The sequence below is a fragment of the Pinus tabuliformis genome, chromosome 5_1 (genome assembly GCF_031772625.1).
Source record: "Pinus tabuliformis cultivar Carrire ecotype Pingquan chromosome 5_1, CPIR1, whole genome shotgun sequence".
Lineage (NCBI taxonomy): Eukaryota > Viridiplantae > Streptophyta > Pinopsida > Pinales > Pinaceae > Pinus > Pinus tabuliformis.
In genome coordinates this window covers 859,270,390-859,294,737 of record NC_142305.1, presented here as the reverse complement: position 1 = coordinate 859,294,737, position 24,348 = coordinate 859,270,390, and the positions used below count along the sequence as shown (strand labels likewise).

Genomic DNA, 24,348 nt, shown 5'->3' with positions numbered 1-24,348 from the left:
GTGTTTTATAGTGATGATTTGCCTCAATATGATCAGTATGATGATGATTATGTTCTCCAAAAATAAGCTAATCTTACAGACAAATCAGCAGCTAGTTTGTGGGAGGAAGAGGTTCACTTACAGCAGCTCGAGTACAATGATCAAATGATGCATATCAGCTATGACATTGACGAGGAAAGTGCAGCAAAGTTTGAAGTAAGTGAAGGCTCTTTACCTTTTTGTTTTGATTCATGTCAGTTCATTAGAGACAACTTCCATGAACTTAGAAATCAGCTGTCAACAAGTCTTGATCCAGACCATCTTGAAGGCAATAAAAACCTTGTTCAAGACTTCTCATATTCAGATTTGCAGCCCCCTCAAGACTTCTCATATGGAAGCTGACATATTTGATCAAATGAAACAAGAAGGTTCCCTACCATTCTGTTTCGAATCATTTCAGTATTTGAAGGGAAATTTGCATAGTCCATCTTCAGTGAAGAATGAGCAGCATGTAGGCAATCATGTAATCACAATGGAACCAATAGAAATGGGATTGCAGCAGTCTTTTCAAGTTTTTCATGATCCAATAGCTGATGTTTTGGATGAGGTTTGCAGTCAAAGTTTTTCTCCATTGTCTACATGTGAGCTTGAAACATGTGCTGATATGAATTTGATCCGGCAGCCGGTTTCTTTGTCATTTTCAGCAGAGGTCTCGTCACAAGGCTCAGATCAAAGTGTGCATTCATGGTATGAGAAGAAGAGAAGTAATCCATTGGATGAGCTAAGTTCCAGTGTGCTTGAATTTCAAGATCCTTATGCAGTGTTTTTGGAGGTGGATAGAGAAGCCATATCATTCAATGGATCTGTTTCTAAGTTGTCATGGGAGTTGCCTTTCAGTAGTTCTCTCTTGTTGTTCATAAGCAAGCACTTGTGGAGAATTCAAACAGCAGACGGGATACTTACTTGGTTGCATTGGTTGTTTCATTTCACTTGATCAGGTGATGAATGAAACTGTTAGAGTAGGTTGTGATGAATAAGCTCCCCTTTGAGCATCATTTTCAGTTTGTCGGTTGTGTTTAAGTGTTGAGTCAGTTTTTAGTTGAGTGAGAGTCAATTTGTGTTATCAAGTCATCATTTTTCAGTCATGCATTTCAGCTTGAGTTTTTGACTCCATTGCCTAATGATTATAAAGCACTGGTCTGCTCTCCCAGAGGTCTAAGGTTCTTGGTACCTCCAAGGAGCTACCATCCCCATTGGAGCCAATGTTAGAGTCGGTATAGTAGCCCTCCATCAGCGATCAAAGCTCTTTGCATTTGCATAAGTAGGTGTCTCATCAGTGTCTTGCATTCCATTAGGCATGCAATAACCCTGATGGAGGAGCTGGTGTCTTTGTCCCCCTCCTGGCACTGCTAGATCAGCTTGTTTCAATCATTAAACTTTGTCATGGTTACTTGTTTATTATCTTGAGATCAAATTTTTAGGTCTAGGGTTTTTGGTCAAATTTGTCTTCAAGGTCATGTCTCTGAAGGTCAATAAGTGCCCAGCAAGCCAGAGGGATGATTTTCAAAGTGTTTCTTCGAAAGATTCTATCTTGTGCAGCAATTTTCACCAATTTCAGGATAAAAGGAAACCATGTGGGTTGTGACATGAAATTAATTCAAACAAGGCTATAAAAGCCCTAATCTCCCTCTATCAAGCCTCAGTATGCATCCAAGTGATAGAGCAACTGATTGCAAGAGAGTTTGAGTGAAATTTGTGAGCTTGACAGGTGCGCGACCCGTCAGACCAGGCGCGCGACCTGTCAGAGGCGCGCGACCCATCAGGCACCCTCCAGCAGTGCAAAATTATAACGGGCGCGACCCGTCAGTGACGCGCGACCTGTTGGGTGAGGCACGCGACCCGTCAGTGCCCTCTTTGTAAAACCGCCTGAAAATTCATCAAGGAGCCACAAATTGCCAAATTTTGCAAGGTAGGCCCTCCATCATGAAAAATTATTGCTTGCTACAGTTCAAGAAGATCATGATTGTATTTTTAAAGGTCTTCATTTGCAAGTAAAAGTCTCCATTGTACTTTTGGGCTTAAAGTTGTCAAAATGCCAATTCATGTCATCATTCATCTGAGTGTATCATGATTCAGAGGGTTGTCATCATCATATTAGGTTCCATTGGGTCATGTTACACCTTGTTCATGCTTCAGTTGTGCCTTGGCAAGGTCATTTCCCTCTTCTAGGGTTTTGAAAGGCAATTTCTCTTGGATGGTCAAATCACCGGCAAAACTTGTTTCCTGATGTTCATACACCTTCCCCTATCCTTAAAGTACCTTACCAAATGCTTCCCATCACTGAGATCCCCCAAATTCCTCAGTTTTGCACAAACCCTAGTTTCTAGCTATAACCTGGCAATTTTCTAGGTTTGGCCTGTGTTTTGCCCTTTTGGACCCCTTCCCCTCACTCAATCTCTGAGATTCCACTTTCCCCTGCTTCCTAACATCCCTCCCTACTTCCAATAATTTCCCCAAGAATTTAGAAGCCCCCTATTCCCTTCATTTCGCTCCATTTCGACAAAATTCCTTGTTTCACACATCGGGACAAGTCACACTCAAATGATGTTCCAGAGCAATAAAAGATGAATTTTGGAAAACTGAGAGAAGTTTTTGTCCATAACATGCCAAAGAAGAAAAACCTCTTTCACTTTTTGCACAGGTGTCATGGTTTTAAAAAAATGCCAAAAATGCCGGCGATAACGAAGCTGCTCCAAGGACGGTTGGCCAAAGCACTAAAACGACGGAAAAGGCCCGATCCACTCCAAATTTTGGTCAAAGCCTCTTTGACTGAGCATGGTACTTGATTGGGGACTCCCAGTTCAAATTTCAAGAAATTTGGAGAAAATTTTGGCATTTTTTGGTAATTTACAAGGTTTGGCTCTTTAACGGGTCTCACCCCCCGCGCGACCCTTCATCAGGGCAACTCCTTTTCACAAAAACTCAGCATTTATAGATTTTTCATGCAAAGTTACATATGCCCATGGATGGACTTGAGATTTTGTGCAGTTTTGGTCCCCCAAAAGGTCAAAAAACTACCAAAAAATGACTTTCTGGCCCTTTTTTGAGTTGCAGAAACCAGTCTTGGGAGAATTAAGTTTTGACAGGGCAAATGACCTCCAAATTCAAAAATTTCAGTTGGGTTGGAAAGTAGACTCATAGACCTTTCCAACAAGCCCACTTTTGCTCAATTTGGACACCTGCAAGTGCCTCAAACATCGCTCCAAAGGCGCGCGACCCGTCAGGCAGGGGCGCGCGACCCGTCAGGCAGTTTTTGCCAAATTGCATTGTACAGCCCAGAAAACGCAGTTTTGACCCAGTTTGACTTTTTGGGGTGGAAGATGATTATCTTTGATGTAATTATTGTAACTCTAAGACACTTTTACTCTTGTTTAACACTTCTAGAAGATTCATTCATGTAAAGGGTAAATATTTAATGAATGGATTGGTTTCCTAGCTTATAGAAGCAAGTTGTTTTCACTGCCTAGATTGTAGTGCTCAGTTTAGAATTAGTTGAAACAGCTCCTAGAAGGATGAGCTCGACCCCTAGAGGCAAGGGAAGAGGTTGGCTTGCCTATATTATGTATTTTCTTAATCATTTTCAGAGGTTGGAAGGTTGGACTCTTGAGGGAGAAGCTATCATTGTATTATTTCACTGTATCTCTGCAATTTTTGGCTAAGGAAGACCAGGGTTTTGCAGTCCTCTTTGGGATTCTTGTGGACTCATGTGTTGATGGTGTGTTTCTCAATGTTCTTGTAAGTGTGTTTATGTGAATCTATGTGAATCATTTCCTTTCCTTTACTGCTGCACATTAAACAAATGAAGTGTTAAAGTAAGAATTCATGCTTGCCATGCTCTGCTTTTAAATTTGTTTAATTTCTATGTTTTCTACTGTTTAAGGAGAATTCAAAGTATTATTTGTTCTCCTTAGCTCCTCACCGGTCTTTTCCATCCACCCACCTCAATCAAAGGCATCAATACGGTCTCCTACCTCGCCCCAAAGAGCCCCCTGCAGAAACTGTGTCAAATCCCCACACCCAAAATTGCAATTCCTCAATTTGCCACCAAAAACCCAAAAAACCCCAAATCAACCTTTTTAATCAGTTTACTAGCCTAATATCAGTGTTACCTTGTTGGTCATCTCGTCCCATTGAAGATCTGCCGAGATTGACCTGAGAGAGCCTTCTCCTGCCACGTAGGGCTAGCTACGAGGCTAAATGGTTTGATGTAGCCTTGAGGTTTACCTTTCTCAGCCTGAGGTGAAATTTCAAGCGCTAACAAAACCCATGAGACAAGTATTACAACAATAATTTTATTTTTCTTATTTTCATCAATTACATAAGATCACAATTACACATGGCACTATGAAGACTGAACCTAGTTACACTTTTCAACAATAGGTAGCTCATCAATCATCATCATCAAAATCAACATCACTGTCATGATCACCACTACTCTCCTATGCATCATCCTCCTCTCTATCCAATGTAATCTTTGCACTTGATGGGGTGGAGGATGACCCCTTGAGAGTATCGCCACCATCAAAAGTGACAAGTTGTAGCACTAGCTCATTAAGATCCAAGTTGGTCAATTCCAACTCAAAACTATTGTCCAAACCCATATCATCATGAAACACATCCCACACCTTTGTCTTTCTCTTCAACCACTCCTCCCTCTGCCTGTAAATGGGACGAAGGTTGGTGTGCACATACACCATTGTCTCTGCCTTGGACTGCTCAAGCATGCTCTTCTTCAAACTATACAAATTCCCATATGTGCTCCAATTCCTCTCGCAACAAGAGGATGAAAGAAAAATGCAATCACTGGTTGCTTGAATCACCTCCAAAACACTCCTAAACCCTTTTCTACTTTCTCACACACACACACTATTGAAAAATGTGTAACTAGGTTCAGTCTTCATAAATATGAAATGTACTTTTGATTCTTGTATATTGCAAAATGAAAGAAAATTATTATTATTATTTTTGGAGCATGGGTTTCATGCTCAAGGTCTTTTATTTTATAGGTCAAGCACCCATTGAGTGCTTCTAGGGTTTGTCCTAGGTCAAGAAGTCAAAAGAGTCATTTTCATGAGTTGAAGACCTCATCAGGCACATTGTAACTTGTAAAGAAAAATATTTTTGTCATTAAAAGTGTCAAAATACCCTTCAAGACCAAGTCGTCCTGGCAGCTGGGAAGTCGGCCTATTTTGAGGAGCCACGTCCACCTTGAAGAGCCTATATAAAGGAGGGAACTCGACCTCCTTGAGACACATTCATCACTCACTCATTCAAGCAAAGGAGAAGAGCAAGAAGGCAAGCGAAGAAGGAAGAGGACGAAGAAAGATTGTTTTTGGGCTAATTCTCTCACACACATGCGAAGAAGAGAAGCTACGGTTTGCAGCTTCAAGGTCGAAATTCTTATTCTGCTGGAAGAGGATCAAATCTACTAGAAGAAGGGTCTACTAGGTCTCCTACTAGCCCTAGACAAGGAAGCAAGACAAGCGAAGTTGTTGGGAGGCATTTGCAGGCTAATTTCGCTCACACGTGTGGATGCAGTTGCAATTGCAGGGGGCCGAAAATTTCAGACCTGCAACAGAGGCCAAAATTCTGAAGCTGGGGGTCGAAGTTGACTTGGACAAGAGAAGCACATCATTCAGAAAGGTTGGACTTGGTCTTGGAGGGTATTTGTCTTGGTCTAGAGGTCTTGGAATTCGTCAATTGAAGAACCTATAAGAAGAGAAGAGATTTTGCGGGTTTTCCTCTCAAGTGGAGAGGTTTTAGCCCTGGCTTGCAGCCAACATAATGTTTTTTTGTGTACTATTGTTGTTCTTGTTTTGGTAGTTGTTTGATGATATCCAAACATAAAAATAAGTGAAGAAGATAATAAGTAAGAGAAGGTAAAAAGGCATCACAAGCAGTTACCATAAAAAGAGAAATCATCTTAACCATTGCCCTTTTAGATTTCTCAACATGGTATCAGAGCTAAGGTTGGCAAAGGGCATTATGAAGATCTCTACTACATTGAAGAAGTTTCTAAAGAAGTGTTCAGAGGTTGCAAGTCATCTCAAGAAAAGAATCAATGAAGTATGGAATCTCCTATTTTCCCCAAAGAAGGAAGGGACCAAGACAAAGGACAACAGACTCTTCTCAACACTCACTGGCACATTTCAAGATGAGAGCATTTGGGTGATCGATAGTGGAGCATCAAGACACATGACGGGTCATCACAAGCAACTAAAATCATAATCAAAAGGAAAGTCTTCTTACTTCGTAGAGCTTGGTGATAATAAGAGTTGTCTTGTGAGAGGAATTGGATCAACCTCAATAACGCTGGAGAATGGAGGAAATATTCATCTCAACAACATCCTATTTGTTCCAGGTTTGCATAACTTACTCTCCATTTCAAGTCTAGAAGATAAAGGTGATAGAGTGGCGTTCATTGATGGAAAAGTTGTAGTATGGGGTAAAAACTCAAGCATCGAAATTACTAGAGTGATTGGGATTCGTGAAAGAAGACTTTACAGGCTGTTGTCTCCTCTTGCTCAAGCTTTAGTTCACATTGAAATCAGCCCATGTGAACTTTGGCAAAGAAGATTCGGTCATCTCCATTTCAAAATTCTTCCAACTCTAAAGTCAATGGTAGATGGAATCCCTGAACTGAAAGAAGATCACGAAGGAGTATGCAAGGGATGTGCATTGGGTAAGAGCACCAAGAGACCATTGGGAAGCAGTGCTTCACGGTCAAAAGAAATCTTGGATCTTATTCATTCTGATGTTTGTGGTCCCATGACTCCTAAATCACTTGGAGGTCATCTATATTATGTCACATTTATAGATGTCCATTTAAGGAAATCTTGGTTTTACCTAATGAAATCCAAGGATGAAGTATTTACCAAATTTCAAGAATTCAAAGTTGAAGTAGAGAACCTTACAGAAAGAAGAATCAAGATATTAACATTCGATAATGGAGGAGAATACACATCTAACTAAATCGTAGCTTTCCTTAAGGAGTCTAGGATTAAGAGGGAACTGATAGTCCCATATAATCCCGAACAAAATGGAGTTGCAAAATGAAAGAATCGATCCATTGAAGAAAGTGCCAAAGCAATGTTACATGATCAAGATTTACCAATATTTTTGTGGGGTGAAGCTACAAAGATAGTTGTATACATACAAAATTGAAGTCCCCACAGGTCACTAGATAACAAGACTCCCAAAGAAGTGTTCACTGGAAAGAAATCAACCATAGATCATCTCTGAATTTTTGGTTGTCTTGTCTATATTCATATACCTAAGGACAAAAGGAAGAAGTTGGATCCATATGGCATGAAGGGAATGTTTGTGGGCTACAATAACTCTTCCAAGGCCCATAGGATCTACATAAAGGATGGACACCAAATAGAAGTCAGTGGATATGTGATATTTGACGAAGGTATTGTATTCAAGAAATCAAAGGATCTCCCTATGGACTCTGATGATGAACTTCTGGTATTTGAAGAAGAAGTTACTAGGAAAGAAGAATCAAATCATGAAGATGAAGGTCCATGTGAACCTATACAACCTACATTAATCCCCGAAACTAGAAAAAGACCTAACTAGTTGAAGTCTACACTTCTAGATGCAGAAGGTCATGGAGCAACTCAAGGTACATTCAGGGAAAGCAAGAAGCCCAAATGTTATTTTGGCTATGTAGCCTACATGACAAAACTAATAGAAGCAGAGCCATCCACTTTTGAAGAAGTTGTTAATCACCAAGAATGGAAGGATGCCATGAATGAAGAATATCAATCTATAATGAAGAATGGAGTTTGGGAGATCATACCTAGGCCTGAAGACAAATCTGTGGTAACTTCCAAATGGCTCTACAAGATCAAACATGCAGCAGATGGAAGCATTGATAAATATAAGGCAAGATTTGTGGCTAGGGGCTTCTCTCAACAGGAAGGCATCGATTATGAAGAGACATTTGCTCCAACAACAAGGTATACAACTATTCGTTCATTGGTCTCTTTGGCAGCATCGATGGGATGGAACATCCACCAAATGGATGTCAAGACTGCATTCTTGAATGGCACAATTGATGAGGAAGTCTATATAGAACAACCCTTGGGATTTGAAGTTAAAGACAAAAAGGCATATGTCTGCAGATTGAAGAAGGCATTATATGGCCTCAAGCAAGCACCAAGGGCATGGTATGCTAGGATGGATGCATACCTTCAAAGATTAGGCTTCACAAAGAGTTATGTTGATCTGAACCTTTATATTAAGGTTGTGAAGGGAGATTCGGTAATCATTATTTTGTATGTGGATGATCTTCTCTTGACAGGTGTGGAAGGTCGAATTGAAGAATGTAAGAAGCAACTAGCAACAGAATTTGACATGAAGGATCTAGGGTTGATGCACTACTATTTGGGATTGGAAGTCTAGCAAGGACATGATGAGATCTATCGGTTTTTCAAGATTTCAGGATTGCAATGTTTCCATTGAATTTTGTTATGTATTAGGGTATGGAACTCGTATTTAATCAAGAGCACCAATCCCTCTATGTACCTTGATGTTAGTATTTGATCGTATTGGACAGTGCACTGGGTGCCATTTTAATATAATGGATATATTCATGAGCCTACTTTGATCATATGTTGTCTTCTATCTATATTCTAATGTTGTTTGTTTGGAAACATGAATGAAAATCTTTAAATTTATGTGTTTTTATAAAAAATACATATTTAATGTATTTTTTACAACGACCGAGTCATTGAAATCAAGCCGGCCAAGTCGATACCGAGTCGGAGTTGGAGTCGAAGTCGACCCTTGGCCGAGTCAGAGTCCAAGTCGGAGTTTTAAAAACATTGTCTCACACCATTCTCTACTGACCCAAAGTCAGTTTCATCTGAAGAGAGTGTGTCACATCAATCTTACTGACCAGAAGTCAGTTTTATTGATCCCAAATCAATATCACAGGAGAGTGTCTCAAACCACTCATACTGATCCCAAATCAGTTTCATTGATCCCAGATCAATGGAGGTCATCCTAGAATAAGGAGTACGGTAGATACAACAATGCGTCCATTGATAGTACCACTATGGTCCCTAACCCCATTTCCCTGCTCATTGATCAGATGAGAGGTACTTCCCATGAGTCCCAGACTGCATGGGTAGGATGCCTCGATAGGAGAACTAATCACCCTGTCCACAGGAGAACGAATCATCCTACCCCACAGTCGCCACGGGAGAACTAATCATCCTATTTCACAGTTGCCACGGGAGAGCTAATCATCCCGGCCCACAGGAGAACTAATCATCCTGTTTCACAGTTGCCACAGGAGAACTTATCATCCCAGCCCACAGGAGAACTAATCATCCTGTTCCACATTTGCCAAGGGAGAACTAATCATCCTGGCCCATAGGAGAACTAATCATCCTGTTTCACAGTTGCCACGAGAGAAATAATCATCCTGGCCCACAGGAGAACTAATCATCCTGTGCCACAGTCGCCACGGGGTATCACAGGGGAAGCCTTGAACCTGTCATCCTGTACATAGCGCACCACCAGGGGAGGATGAGTCGCCCTATGGTCGTATGTTGCTCCAGTAAGTACCCCAAGCCCCCCTAGAGCTCCCAGAGCTCAATGCATGCAACATGCAGGACCCTTATAAGAAGGTCTCTCAACGACTCCAAGTCGTTCGGGAAAGTCACAGATTTGACCTTTCCCCGGGGCTTTGACAAAATGTTTGTGACCTGTACATCAGTCTTAATGCGATGGAGCCTCCTCACTCATCGACTTACCATATCCAGATAAGGCAGTGTCTGATGTCTATCTGCTGGAGCAATCATCGAATACGGGATTCCTCAATAATCGAATCCCCCCTCTGTTTGTCACAAAGAATCTCAATGGTATTCATCATGTGTACAAACAACTCACTTAAGAGCTTCTACAACCATGCAGCTTCACACGAGATCATACTCGTAGCTATGTATTCGATCGGTGCTTATAGCAACCAACTTCTGGTTCCTGCTCAACCATGATATCGAAGCAGAATCCAAAGAGAACCAGCACTGAGAAGTGCTCTAGTGATCCTCCACACTGCCTGCCCAGTCAGCATTCGAATAATCATGCAGTTTCATATTTCCGGCAGTGTATCTCAATCCATGAGAGATTGTGCCCCGAAGATATCTCAAAAGATTCTTGGCACCAATCCAGTGAGGCTCAACCAAATATGAGCTCACCATGCTAACTGCAAAACATATGTCCGGACAGAAGTTCACCAAGAACATCAACGCGAATGAGTTTATGAAACTCAGAGGCATTTCCCAAATTTGGTCCGACATCACTACCATATAACTTCTGAAAGTTAAGATCCTCGAGGTAGTCACAGGCTTGCAGTTTATCATTCCACATCCGAAATCCAACTCCCTCTTACTTCTGCAAATGAGAGGGTCTGCACCTGTCAGAAATAGGTTGTCCTCATAAGGTGTCGATATGAGAGGTCTATCATCCACAACCTTCGGGTAATGGTTTGGATCGGTTTCACTCCTAGTGAATCTCAGCTTCATCAGACAGCTATCAATCCTCTCATACTACGCCCGGGGTGTTTTGCTTCAAGCCATAGAGGGCTTTCTTCCACCTGTATACATGAGATTCCCGATCATGAATCTCAAACTCCTCGGGTTGTTCCAAACCTGTGGACCTGCTGCATGAGGGGAATGGTCCCCTTATAAGATTTTCCTTCAGTACATCTCAAACATGTACCTTCATGCTCTTCTTGAATTCAGGCATCCCTATCACCATCTGACCCACATCGGGTAGGGCCCCATAGGTAGACCTTCGGTGTTATAGATGCGATATGTCAATTGACATGATCCCCAATGGACCATCCTGCAACTTGATACAAATTGCCAACCCTGATCCCATGAGAAAAACCATCTTTGAAAATTCTATTTTTTAACATGTACCTTTCCATTCATGAATGCCAACCTGAAACCTTTGACTTCCATTTCCGAGATGGACACCAGGTTCTTCTTGCGATTAGGTACATAAAAGAGATTCTTGTAAATGAATAGAGTTACCCTCATTCAATTGAGGGGTAACATTCCCTACACCCTTTCCGGGATAGGTGGCATCGACTCCAAGTATAATCCCACTATTGTTTCCGTCTCTACCAAATTCGAGAGAGCACCCTTCTATCCGATGAGGTGCCTTGAAGCACTACGATCAATAAGCCAAATTCCCAAAGAATCTGAAGGAGAGGGCCAATACAAGATAACGTTTCTTTATCTTATCAAAAACAACATTTGATTCTTCATACCTGGGGTTCCTTGCTTTCTTTGAAGAGTCAACAATTTCCTTGATGACCTGCATTACCTGTCATTCCTTTGATCATTGAAGATGTCCCTGGAATGATTTTTATCTTCATCAAGAGATGTGTCTCTGCCATTCGGACACTCCTTCGTATAATGGCCGAACTTATTGCAACCAAGGCATCTGCCTTTCCTTCCACCCTTAGATCCGGACTTCCCAATGAAGTGATCTTTAGGTAGGCCATCAGAAACTTCTGTTGCGCCATTCTGATAATATTCTCTACTTCGACTTCACCCTCGGTGAATTTGAAGAGGGATGAGGAATCCACTGATCCTTTTGTCCTTTCCCAATTGTCTTCGATGATTGCTCTTTCACTCTTGCTTGGGCATTGTCTTCACCTCAGCTCTAATACCATGTTAATTTTAGGTATGTTCTATGCTTAGAGCAATTTATTTCAATTTTCACAGTTAGCTCAATATCTTTTCCAGATTAGCAATCACATCAACATTAAAGTAAACTGCAAATAGAACATAAACATAAATAGCAGAAGACAAGCCAAGACAAAAGGACACAAGATGTGGCGCTAGCAAGGGACAAACCCCAACGTGGGGAAACCCTTGATCAATTCTTCTTGTATGTTCTCCAATAGTTTAGTAGAGAGAGAGAGTACGTTTACAACAGAAGTCAACACTTTCACTTATCTAGATAAGAGCATAGATCATCTCTAAGAAGATGATACATGAGATCAGTTGAAGACATGTTGCTTCAACTCATTCTCCAAGGTGACTCCTTCACCTATCGTTGTGCTGCATTTCTTCATCATGCTGCACCTCACCGTGCTGCACCATGCTGCATCGATCATCACTATGCTACATCTCATCATGCTTCATTAATCAAGACTGTACCCATCACTGTACTGCATTATGTGCCATTGCGGCACCATGTTGCCATACTGACCTATGTGCTGGCTGCATCTTGCTTGCTTGTTGTCCCTAGCTTGCTTGTTTTCCCTATCATGCTTGTTGTCCTTTGCATGCTTGTTGTGGCATGCTAGTTGTCCATTGCATGCTAGCTGTAACAATGCATGCTTGGTGTATTTGCTGCTAAGTACCATACAACTGTCCCAATGTTAGTTAGTTGTCCCTTGCATGCTACTCTCCTTCGAAGACAGATGCTCTGGTTGTTCCGACAGTGCCCGACAGTTCTGGCAGTTCCGGCCATTCTCGGCAGTTCCGGCTATTCTCGGCAGTTCTGGCAATTCCGACTGTTCCCAACAGTTCCAGCAGTTCCGGCAATTCCAGTTGTTCCTGGCAGTCCCGGCAATTCTGGCAGTTCTGGCTTTTCCCGGTAGTTTCGGCTTCTACCCTCTGCGTCAGCTTTCCCAGATGTTCCCGGCAGTTCCCAGCAGTTCCCGGCAGTTCCAAAAGTTCCGGCAATTCCCGACAGTTCCGGAAGTTCGGGCTATTCCCAGCAGTTCCGGCAGTTCTAGCTTTTCCCGGCAGTTCCGGCTTCCGACTTTTCCCGGCAGTTCCGGCTATTCCCAGTAGTTCCGGCTTTTCCGGCGTTTCCCGACAGTTTCGGCTATTCCTGGAAGTTCTCGGCAGTTTCGGCTTTCGGCTTTTCCCGGCAGTTCTGGCAATTCCGGCTATTCCCAACAATTCCAGCTTCTACCCTCCAGATTAGGGCAACTTTATCCCTTAGGATCTCTCCTCCTACTAAAACCCAAAGACAAGTAGAGAGGAAGAGATCCCAAGTGTGTTGAAATGACTTGTCATTAAAAAAGTCAAAATACCCTTCAAGACCAAGTTGGCTTGGCCGCTGGGAAGTCGGCTTATTTTGAGGAGCCACATCCACCTTGAAGAGCTTATATAAAGGAGGAAACTCGACCTCCTTGAGATACGTTCATCACTCACTCATTCAAGCGAAGGAGAAGAGCAAGAAGGCAAGCGAAGAAGGAAGAAGACGAAGAAAGATTGTTTTTGGGCTAATTCTCTCTCACATGTGCGAAGAAGAGAAACAAGGGTTTGCAGCTTCACGATCAAAATTCTCTATCTGCTGGAAGAGGATCAAATCTACTAGAAGAAGTGTCTACTAGGTCTCCTACTAGCCCTAGACAAGGAAGCAAGATAAGTGAAGTTGTTGGGAGGCCTCGGAAGGCTAATTTCGCTCACACGTGGGGATGCAGTTGTAGTTGAAGGGGGGCGAAAATTAGAGACCTGCAATATTGGCCGAAATTCTGAAGTTGGGGATCGAAGTTGTGTTGCTAGAAAAGATTTGACTGGGTTTGACTTGGACAAGAGAAGCACATCATTCAAAAAGGTTGGACTTGGTCTTGGAGGGTATTGATCTTGGTCTAGAGGTCTTTGAATTCATCAATTGAAGAATCTATAAGAGGAGAAGAGATTTTGCGGGTTTTCCTCTCAAGTGAAGAGGTTTTATACCCTGTCTTGCAGTCTACATTCTGTGTTCTTGTGTACTATTGTTCTTCTTGTTTTGGTAGTTGTTTGATGATATCCAAACATAACAATAACTGGAGAAGCTAATAAGTAAGAAAAGATAAAAAGACATCACAAGCAGTTATCATAAAAAGAGAAATCATCTTAACCATTGCCCTTAGATTTCTCAACACCCACAGCAAGAGAGACGCATTACAGTGAAGAGAACGGAGCCCAAATCAGGCTTTTAAAGAGTTGTGGCACACTTTTTGAGAGGGACATGTGTCTCAAGCGAATCAGATTTGCTAGGTCCATGAATCCCTCGTGTTCGGACACGCTGAACCCACAAATCAGACATGCGTCCCTTGAGAATCGTGTCTAACACGCGGGATTCGGGACTCGTGGGGGGGGAGGACGAATCTGGTTTCTTAGATCATAGCTGAAATTTCGATGCATAATTGATTGTCTTCTTCAAAGCCTATAAGGAAACTCTATATGTGCAGACCTTATACTTAATTTCTCCCCTCACAAGAAAAATAGCTAGGATTTAAGAAGTGGATGCCCTAGAGCATCCCCCTTCACTCCATTATCTTTCCTTGGAGTATTGTGCCATGAAGACTCCATTAGCCCTTGTAGGATACGATATTGATCCAAATGTTTGTTGATCACCTTCAGTGTTACTTGGGAGCGAGAGCGAAAATGAGAGCGGGAGCGACATTTTGAGAAGCTCCCGGTTTGGGAGCGAATCCCGAAGCGATTTTTTAAAAATATATATATATATATATATATTATATTATATTTTGATACATATATGTCAATAAAAACATGTAGAATGATGAATTAGATATATATATAACAAAAAAAAAACATAGATTGATCATTGAACCATATCACATCAATCATCTAGAAGTTATAATCTTCATCAACCATGTCCACAAGTTAGTAACATACATATTACAACTGCAACATATTGAGTCTTGTGAATCATGATTCATCAAATTCAATCTTAAAGTTTCAACTTCAAGCTTTCAAAATTGAAAATTCAATATATAATATTTATCATCATTGATCGCCAAAGTTATACTTGTAAGCAAAGTTTAACCATTACAAGAAATAATATCTTAGATATTTCTAAGTTCTAACTGTTAACATGAAATGAAATGTTATAAAATGAATTATTAACAATGAAATGAAATGAAACAACTTTAGTCTTTCATGAAGTATCATATTCATAATTCACAATCATTACCAATGAGTTATAATTGCCAACTTCAAACTTCAAAATTTCATTGTCACAGTCATATATTATTTACAAAAAAAATCATTATGATATGAAAGAGTCAAGAGTCAAGGACTCAAGACTCAACAGTTATGAAAACTACTAGAAACTAGAAAAGACAAGTAAACTATAAATCTACATGTGGCCCTTGCCACGAGAGTCTCCTGTATGAGCAGGTCGTGGTGGTCTTCTAGGAGTCTCCCGCACAGACCGACGACCAGAACTAGAAGGCACATGCCCTCCACGTAAGGGTGTAGATGGAGGTGGTGACAGCAAAGGAACAAGACTCGGGACTCAAGCACTGCTACTAGATGGTGGAGGTGGCATGGCTGCTGCAGCTGCTTCATCTTCATCCCTTATAAGTTCCTCTTCCAATTCTTCAAGATGTATAGTGCCATCCTCCAAATTGTCATCCTCTGGGTGGTTGTCCCAAATTTTATATGTTGGATCCTCATAAGCCCAATCACAGTAATGACTCAACAACCTCAAGTTGTAGTGCACATAAACTAAGCTTTCTGTCCGGTTTTCATTGAGTCTGTTTCTTTTCACACTATATATGAAGTTGTAGGTGCTCCAACACCTCTCTGCAAAAGAAGTATTTACAACCTGTGATAGAACTCTTTTTGCCAATTTTGGCAAAAGTCCCTGGCCGCCATATGTTTCCCACCATGTGAGAGAATCAAATATGTCTCTGTCTTCCATTGCAAGGAAGGTACCTAACAAACCAGTGACATTGAAGTATCTACCTATTTCGAGGCACACAGCTACACATTCCTCCCTGTCAGGTATCAACTTTTCTAATGCATCCAAATATCCTCTAGTTACCTCTGCATCTAAATGGGGTTTGGTCCTAATCCCACCCCCTGGTGCAGGTTGGCCCAACCAAGAGGTAGAGTAGTATTTTGGTGTAAGGATATACGCCAAGCAATGTAGTGGAAGATTAAGTTTATTCCACCGTGCACACACACAATCGTGAATCAGTTTGTACAAGTTGGGATCTTTGTTATGAACAATATCTTTTATTTGCCCCAACATGGCATCCATCTACTCATACACCTCGCCAATCACTGGTTTAGCTGCATCTGCAAACCGAATCATGTAATAAATGGGCTTGGTGAAATCCGATACTTGCCTCACACTTGACCAAAACATACCATCAAGAGCAGCCTCCTCCACTAGTTCAAAACCTCGCCTGTCAGCTGCATTTGTAGCCCTTTCCTTTAATACCTGCCAGTGTGGACTTGATACCATGCTAGCCAATGACTCTCTTACCTTCAAAAGGCGCCTGAAGGTGAGGTAATAGCTACCAAATCTAGTCCTCGCAATCTTCAACAACTCCAATCTTGAGTGACTGCGTAAAAGGCCATGGGTATTGCTATGATTTGTAATAAATTTTATCATTTCTTTGCCTTTCTTGTACAAATCACCAATCCATTTGTATTGTTCATTTTTGTTCTTAACAACATCATGCATCAAAAGGTTCAATGTGTGAACCAAACACCCAGACCAAAATATGTTGGGGTATTTATCCTCAATAATTGCTCCTGCTGCCTTACAATTAGGAGCATTATCAGTGATGACTTGGATGACATTGTATGGCTCAATACAGTCAATTGTTTCAAGTAATGCTTCTACAATGTTGATGTCGGTCTTGAACTTCTATGAGTAATCATATGCATTTAGAAAGATGGCACCACTAACAGACACAGCAAGAACACTTATCAATGGCTTGCCTTTTACATTTGTCCATCCATCAGATACAATGGGCACCCCATGGTCAGTCCAAGAACTTGTCATTCTATTCAAAGAATGTGATATTTTTGCTTTTTCATGATCAAGTCCAACGATTCTTGCCTTGTCATACACAGGGCTCTTGTATCCTTTAGGGGCATCATTTATGGCAGAAACCATTTCGTGCCAATAAGGTGAGCGAAGAACATTGAATGGTATCCCACATGCATAGAGAAACCTGTAAACTTTTGAATCAACATCATTCCTACACCCCTCATCAAGGAAATCTGATATGGTTCTACACCTTAAAGCTGGTGACTCTATGCCTCCATATCCACTGCCTTGGGAGGATGCTGAAGGAGTTCTTTGTGCTTGTGATTGTGAGCTTGGTTCAGAGAAACCCCTTGATTTTTTAGATTTGTATTGGGCTTCCTCCTCTTCCCTTATGTATTTGGCTCTATCTGCTGCTAACACAGCGGCACAAGTTTTGATTCCTATTTGTTTATCTCCATCCCATGGCCTTTTCCCGCAAAGGTGTTTTCTGGCACGAGTGTATGAACCTGTGTAATTATTGTTGCAATGGGGGCAATGAAATTTAGTGGTTCCACCCCCTTTCACTGCTTCAGGCCTATTAACATATTTCCACAATGGGGTTTGGTCTTGTTTAGTTTTTTGAGAGTCATGTTCACCCTCCTCCAGCTCCTCCTCACCGGGGTTTTCATCAAATCCAGTTTCTCCAGCTTCTTCATCCCCCTTCATTTTGGCCCCTCCGTTTCCTACTCCCCAGCACCATAATAACCAAAAAAAGAACCAAGAAGAATAAAATGCCAAGAAATATAACCAGGTCCATGATGTTTGATATTTGTAGGCTTTTGAATCTGCAAAATTTAATGGGAATGGGAATGGGAATGGGAATGAGAAAATTAAAATTGTATTTAGTTTTACTATTTATTAATTTAATTTATTTAGATTCATGATTCATTTACTAAATAAGTTATACATTTACTAAATTACTAACTAAACTAAACTAAATTACTAAATTACTAAGTAAGTAAAGTTTAAACTACTAAATTACTAAGTTACTAACCTCCTTGCAGGCTTGCTCCTTACTCCTCGGCGCTCGCTCCTCGCTCCTCCTCGCTGCTTTGCACAATCTCCTTGGCTCTCCTCAACTTATTCAAGTCACAATGAAATAAAAAATGCCCCCCAAGCCCTTATAAAACAAAAAAACCAAATTCAAACTAAATTTTTTTTGGCATCCGCAAATTTTTTTCGCGCTTTTCGCTCCCGTCGACACGCGCGTCACTCCCTGAGCGAAAATTAAAAGCCCGAGAGCGATCGGAAGCAATCGCTCCCGGGCTTTAATTTTCGCTCCAGGAGCGACGCTCCCGAAGTCGCTCCTTGTTTTGGCAGGGAGCACAAATTTTTTTATCGGGAGCGCGCTCCCGCCCGGAGCGCAGATTGGGAGCGGGTTCGGGGGGGCGCTCCCCCGCAACTCTAATCACCTTAAAACTCAATAATTTTCTCTCTCCTAAACAGCTAGGGAAGCCGCTAGGGTTTAGGATCTGATTTGTGCTTAAACTTCTTGTTTTATTGCATGAGGGTGGCTTATAATTGGGAGTTAGTCTTTATAAATTATATACAAGAAAAATCTAACAAAGTGGATTGCCTTGCATACCGTAGAAGGGCTGATGTCACCTTCATTTTTGCTGTTTATGCATATCTAACATCCCTAAAACTGCCTTCCCTAGTTTAGCCCTAGTCTCTATTTGAAGTCCTTGCTCCATTCTTTTTGAAGATCATTTTGAGGGCTTTTCTTAGGCTGTTATATGACATTGTGTGCCCCATTAAGATCATTCAAACCCCAACTTATAGCAGCCCATTTAGTGGTCTAACTTTAGAGTACTTGATCCTCGACATTGAAAACCTAAATCATCTTTGGCCCTGCCAAGCTCTTATCCATTCTTAGACCCTCAAAAACTTATCACCTTGAGCCCTAGTATTAGAATACCCTTATATGAGATTCAAAGAAGCCTCCCTTGTGGTTTAAATCTCACTAAAGAGCAGGAGGAAGGTTGTTGAGGTGACAGTGACAACCCTTCCTCATTGTTGCCATAAGGTCTGGCCCCTCGCCGGGTGAGGCTTTGCATAGGGCCTGCTAGATTTTGCGGCAACAAGTTCTACATAGGGTTCATACACCAGGCCAAGAGTGCAGACACACAATGCAGCAGTTGTACTTTAGTACAAGTGTTGAGCAGGGTATGTGCAACAGGCCGAGAGTGCAGCCATACAACGCAGTCATATTGTTGTACAAGTGTTGTGCAAGGTTTGTGCAGCAGGCCGAGAGGGCAGCAATTCCAGAGGGTTGATCCAAAGAATTCTAGTAGGTAGAACAGGCCATACAGATGCCTAGTAAAAATCAGAATTTTTGTTGTAGCTTGCATTTATTCTCAATGAGCCATTTTCCCATTAAGGGAGCCCTTGTATGTTGTGAAGGTATTTGAATGAACAATAGATTTGAATTTTGAAGGGCAGTAAACTCTGTGTGCACGTGTGTAACTGGTTTCATTTGCTTCCGCTTGTTATTTGATTTACCAGTTAAAAATCCCAGTGTGTGCATTTTATTCTGTCAGCTGTTTTAAATTTCAACAGCAGGGAAATCAAATGGAAATAATCTGTCAAGTTCCAGGGTTAGTAAAATTGAACACTTATTGAGACTTAAGTTTCTATCAAGAAAAGCTTACTACATTGCAATTTGAATATGCTTAACAAAGAAAATTCACTGTTTCATGATCTCAGATCTTTAAGCTCCATTACACAAGTTCAGAAGCATCCTAACATCATATGCACACTCCTAGTGGTGCCATATACCCCATTAAAAGACTTATTGAGACAAAAAGTTCACTCTAAAAGAGCAGAATATCATTACATTAAAATGCAACTGCCAACATTTACCTAATCATATAACATTAGAAATAGCATAAACAACAATGATAACTTTCTCAAGTCTTAATGTCTTGACTCGTACAAGGAAATATGAGTATCAGTAACATGAACCAAATCGGCAAAATATGCAGATTGCTTAAGGTTAAAAAAAAGAAATACTTGCATACCAGATGAAGTGGTGTAAACTGGTTCAGATTATGGTCATTCTTAAAGTTAACATGTCTCCCGTGTAGTGTCACAACAAAATAGTATAAATAGCGTGCAACAGTACCCCTGAATGATGGTGGAAGTACTTTAGGCAGAGCCACACGTATCAAATCTGTAGAAACCAAACATGCATTTAGTTAGAAAATTGAACATGACACCAGTTGAGAGATGTAAAAAGTATAAATCAATAGTGTCACTGAAATCATTTGAGTTAAAAGAAAGCAAGCAAAGACAATACAAAATCCAAGTTACACTGTTGCAAAATTCAGCATCGGCAAAAACTCATTGGGAGTTATAAACTCAGAAAATACGGGAAAAAATGGCAAAAACAGCAAGCATAAAGTCAGACCTGATAGTCTAAGAAAAACTGGAAAAATCAGGAGAAATAGGAGATTATTGCAACTGTCTTCAGACTTCCATGATATCATGGTGCAGCCTTCATTCAAATTTGATAATCAATCTCACCTTTAAATGTCAATGTATTTCTTGAAAAAGTCAATTAATATTACAAATATCGATGGCACACATGAATTATTTTCAAGAATGCATCTAGACTCTAGAGGCTACATAATCCATGCAGGTTGACTTAATAATTAAATGGCATCATTGCATCAACTGCTCATTCTTCCACTATTATTTGATTCATAAGCAGTGTAGAGAACATTACTCCACTGGAACTAGAATTGACATGATCATGAACCTTTTCACACTGATCTTAACAAACTTTTGTAGATTTTTTGTTGTGTATGTATCCTAACACGCTTTCCTATTAAATCATATCAGATGTGTAACATACATATATACCCCCATAATAGTTATATTCATCATGATAAACAATATTAAATAACCAAAACACGCTTTCCTAGTAAATCATATCAGGTGTAACAAATATAAATACCCCCATAATAATAATAATCATAATAAACAATATTAAATAACCGGAGGTCACATCTAAAGTGCATGTTTATCCAATTATATAACATCATATTCTAGTGCAAACATTAATTATTTTAGAAAGAAAGAAGAAAGAAAGAAATTATTTTAATGTCCACGAGGCTAAAGATAGCCTATGGGACAGATTGCTTTTTCATCTGCTTGATGTATTCGGCCCTTTTTTTTGTAAAGCTTCACAATAAATGCTCCCGTCTTCTCGACAAACCCCTCGTTAAATAGATTATCCCAAGAGCTAGCTGCCAGCGTATCTGCATAACTTTCCCTGTTGTCTTTGAAGGCCTCACATTCTAAAATGAAATGTTTTTCTGTTTCCACTTTTCCGGAAGAACAAAAAATGCATACCCTTTCCTCCCACACTTCCTTTGGCATTTTCCAGCGCCCCGTTTCACAACGGAGTTGATGAGAATTAGTCCTTAACTGAGCAATAAGAATTTTGGCTCTCCAAGAGATATTGGCCTCTATGTATGCTTTTGGTCGATGATTATGAGTGGGATTAAACACTTCAATATAGTAATTTTTCTTTCTTCCTAGCTCCTTCTCCCAAGTACGTTTGTGGAACTTTTCCATAACAAAAGCTTTTATCTCTTTGCTGTTTATGGGGCACGCGTTCAAGCAAATATCCCATTTACTAAACCATTTGTTATTTTGTTGCATCCAAGTTTTTTTGCTCTTGCACAATTTATCATTAAAGACAACCTTAGGCCATCTACCCTCTTCCATTTGCTCAATTTTTTTTAAATAACTTATGACTCGCACCATAGCAATTGCTTCAATAGGAGCAGCCCCTGTTTCACTTAACAAGATATCATAAGGCACTGCACTTTTAATCTTAAATTTGTTTGTAATCAAACGCTTCTGAATTTTCTCAATTTGTCTCCACTGCATGTCGGAAGTACTGCTAGCCCACAGTTCACAACCATATAGAATCACTGGAATCACTAGAAGCCCAAAAAGAGTTTGAGTGGTCTTCCAGTCCCATAACTCTGCCTCTCTACACCTATTTTGAAAAGCATAAAATGCTTTCCAACCCCCCAAAGTTCTTTTCTTTCTACAACCATTCCAGCTTAGATTTTTGTTGAAGTCAACTCTGAGGTATTTGTATTCCGCAACTTCTTCCAAAATGTTGCCTTCAAAGTAGAACTTATGTTGGTTATGTTTTCTTTTCTTAGAGAAGACCACTACTTTCGTTTTGCTGATATTGACTTGCATCCCCACACTTCTACAAAAATGCTCAAGGGATAGTAAGTGCTCTTGCAAACCAAGAGCCGATTTAGCAATCAGAATAAGGTCATCTGCATACAAAAGAAGCCTTATAACAAACTTGCACAAATAGATACCATCACCCCCTTGCGAATTTAACCACTCCTCAAGCTTGTCGATATATAAACCAAAAAGGGTAGGAGACAGTGGGCAACCTTGCTTGACCCCGATATTGCTTCTAAAACTTTCAGAAATGCCTGCTGAAGTTCTAATTTTGACTTTCACCTCTTCATACAGCCTATGCACAGCTGCTCTCAAATGTTTAGGAACCCCAAGTTCCTCCATTCTTTGCCAAAGTTTATCCCTAAGAACAGAGTCAAACGCTTTTCTGAAATCAACAAAGCAACAAAAGACTTCTTCCTTATTCTCCCAAACTTTTTCAATGATGTGCCTTAAAGTTATGAAATGATCAACTGTTGAATGCTTAGGTCTAAAACCTGCTTGCCCTTTAGCACGCTTATTTCTTTCTTCTGCCCACTTGCTAATTTTGTTTTCTAGCATGCTTCCAAATAGCTTTGCAAACAAAGGGTTTATCATGATGGTCCTATAATTGGAGGGATTATTGATGTCACCGCTCTTGAAAAGAGGTATTGCCAGACTAGTTGTCCAATCTGTGGGGAGCCCTTGTTGTATGATGTTGTTGAAGATTTTTGTAATGTGAGGTGCAAGGATCTTTGAGCCCCACTTTAGATATTCTGCTTGGAGTTCAGCTAAGTCTTTTGCTTTTCCAACACCCAACTTCTTGATACCCATCTCTACCTCTTGTACCGTGAAGAGTTTAGTATCCGTGTTGACCAAGGGGGGAGGGTCAACCTTGGGAACCTGCTCATAGAGTTGTCTTGCATAGTCAAACCATTTAGAAGCTGTAATATTATTTCCAATTTGTATCTTTTTTGGTTGGAGCTCCTTCCAAAATAATTTGGGATTATTTTTCCCAAGGAAGATTAGTTCTTCCCTCCTTGAAACCATGAAATCAGCCTTTTTCTTGCTTAATAAATGCTTGTAAGATTTGAGCTTTATGTTGTCCTTGTTTGACTCTTTCCAGATTCTCCTTGCCTTTTTGCATTCCTCGTCAAACCAAGCATTAACCGGAAAGCAATTTGTTTCAGACTTCTTAATTTTTGTTCTTTTGCACTTTGCAAGTGCGCATTGAATTAAATGTGTTAATTCATGACTATGAAGGCTGTGAATTGTAATTTTCTCCTTCTCAAAGAGCCTCTCTAACGTCATTTTGAAGGTATTACAATTTTCTGGGGTCAAAAGAATTCTGCCCTGTGGGAGATTTTGTTGGACATGCTGAATTTTTGACTCTAATTGTTTCTTTCCAATCCAAGAGAAACATAAATAAATTGGCTTGTGATCTGATTTCAAATCCCACAGCTGATCTCCAACCAGAACTTCGTCCATTTTCTCACACAAACCATGCGAGCAAATTACATAATCTACCACACTTGCTCCATTGTAAGTATTGCAAGTGAAATTACCAGACTTTGCCCATCTAGTCAAGCCATTACAAATGACTAAATCAAAGGCCCCACATAAAGTAAGCAATTGTTCACCAAAGAGATTGCAGCCCTTGTCCTCTGAAATTCTTTCCCACTGATGATTGCTTTCTTCTGTAAGCCAAATAGGGTCACAATCATCTTTACAACAAAGAATGCTAGCTTGCTCACTTGCAGTCCTAGCATTGAAATCACCCACTATAAGGACTTCACCTAGCTGAGAATATGTTGCAATATCCGCTTTTAAAGCTGCAAATGGATCTTTGTGGTCAAGCCCCCTACCTTTGTAGATTTTTGAGACCTTTGGCGCAAAATAGCATGCTACAATTCTGATGTGGTTTCCATTTTCTGATATTTTAAACCAAATGAATTGCTTATTTGAGTCTTCTTTTTCTAACTGAATAAGACGACCTTCTTTCTCCCTTACTAAAACCATGATACCCCCGTGCCCTTTGCCATTCCCTGCTGCCTTGTTCCACACTGCCATCTTCCAGTATCCTTCAAACAAAGGTGTCTTGCACCCTTCATGCTCATGTGTTTCTATGAGGCAAATTATGTCTCTATTTTCCGCAATAGGCCCTAACCCAGGTCCTCGTCTCCATGGGTAACCTCTGCAGTTCCAACAAACTAATCTCAAGGAAACCTGGGTATGACTTGATTGCTATTTATTTTGACGTGCAAGACTCACATTTGAGTCTTTGTCCCTGTTTTCCCG

General features: G+C 40.6%; 1 protein-coding gene across 2 annotated transcripts in view; it reads right to left on the bottom strand.

Annotated features, from left to right (window-relative positions):
* The window catches only part of LOC149167552 (immunoglobulin), a 316,326-nt gene that overhangs the window by 172,554 nt on the left and 119,424 nt on the right, over nucleotides 1-24,348 (bottom strand). For both annotated transcript variants that reach the window (XM_089433021.1, XM_089433020.1), the window contains exon 5: nucleotides 19,878-20,029. In XM_089433021.1, the coding sequence (XP_089289147.1) occupies nucleotides 19,878-20,029 (152 nt within the window). The remainder of the gene's footprint in view (nucleotides 1-19,877; nucleotides 20,030-24,348) is intronic.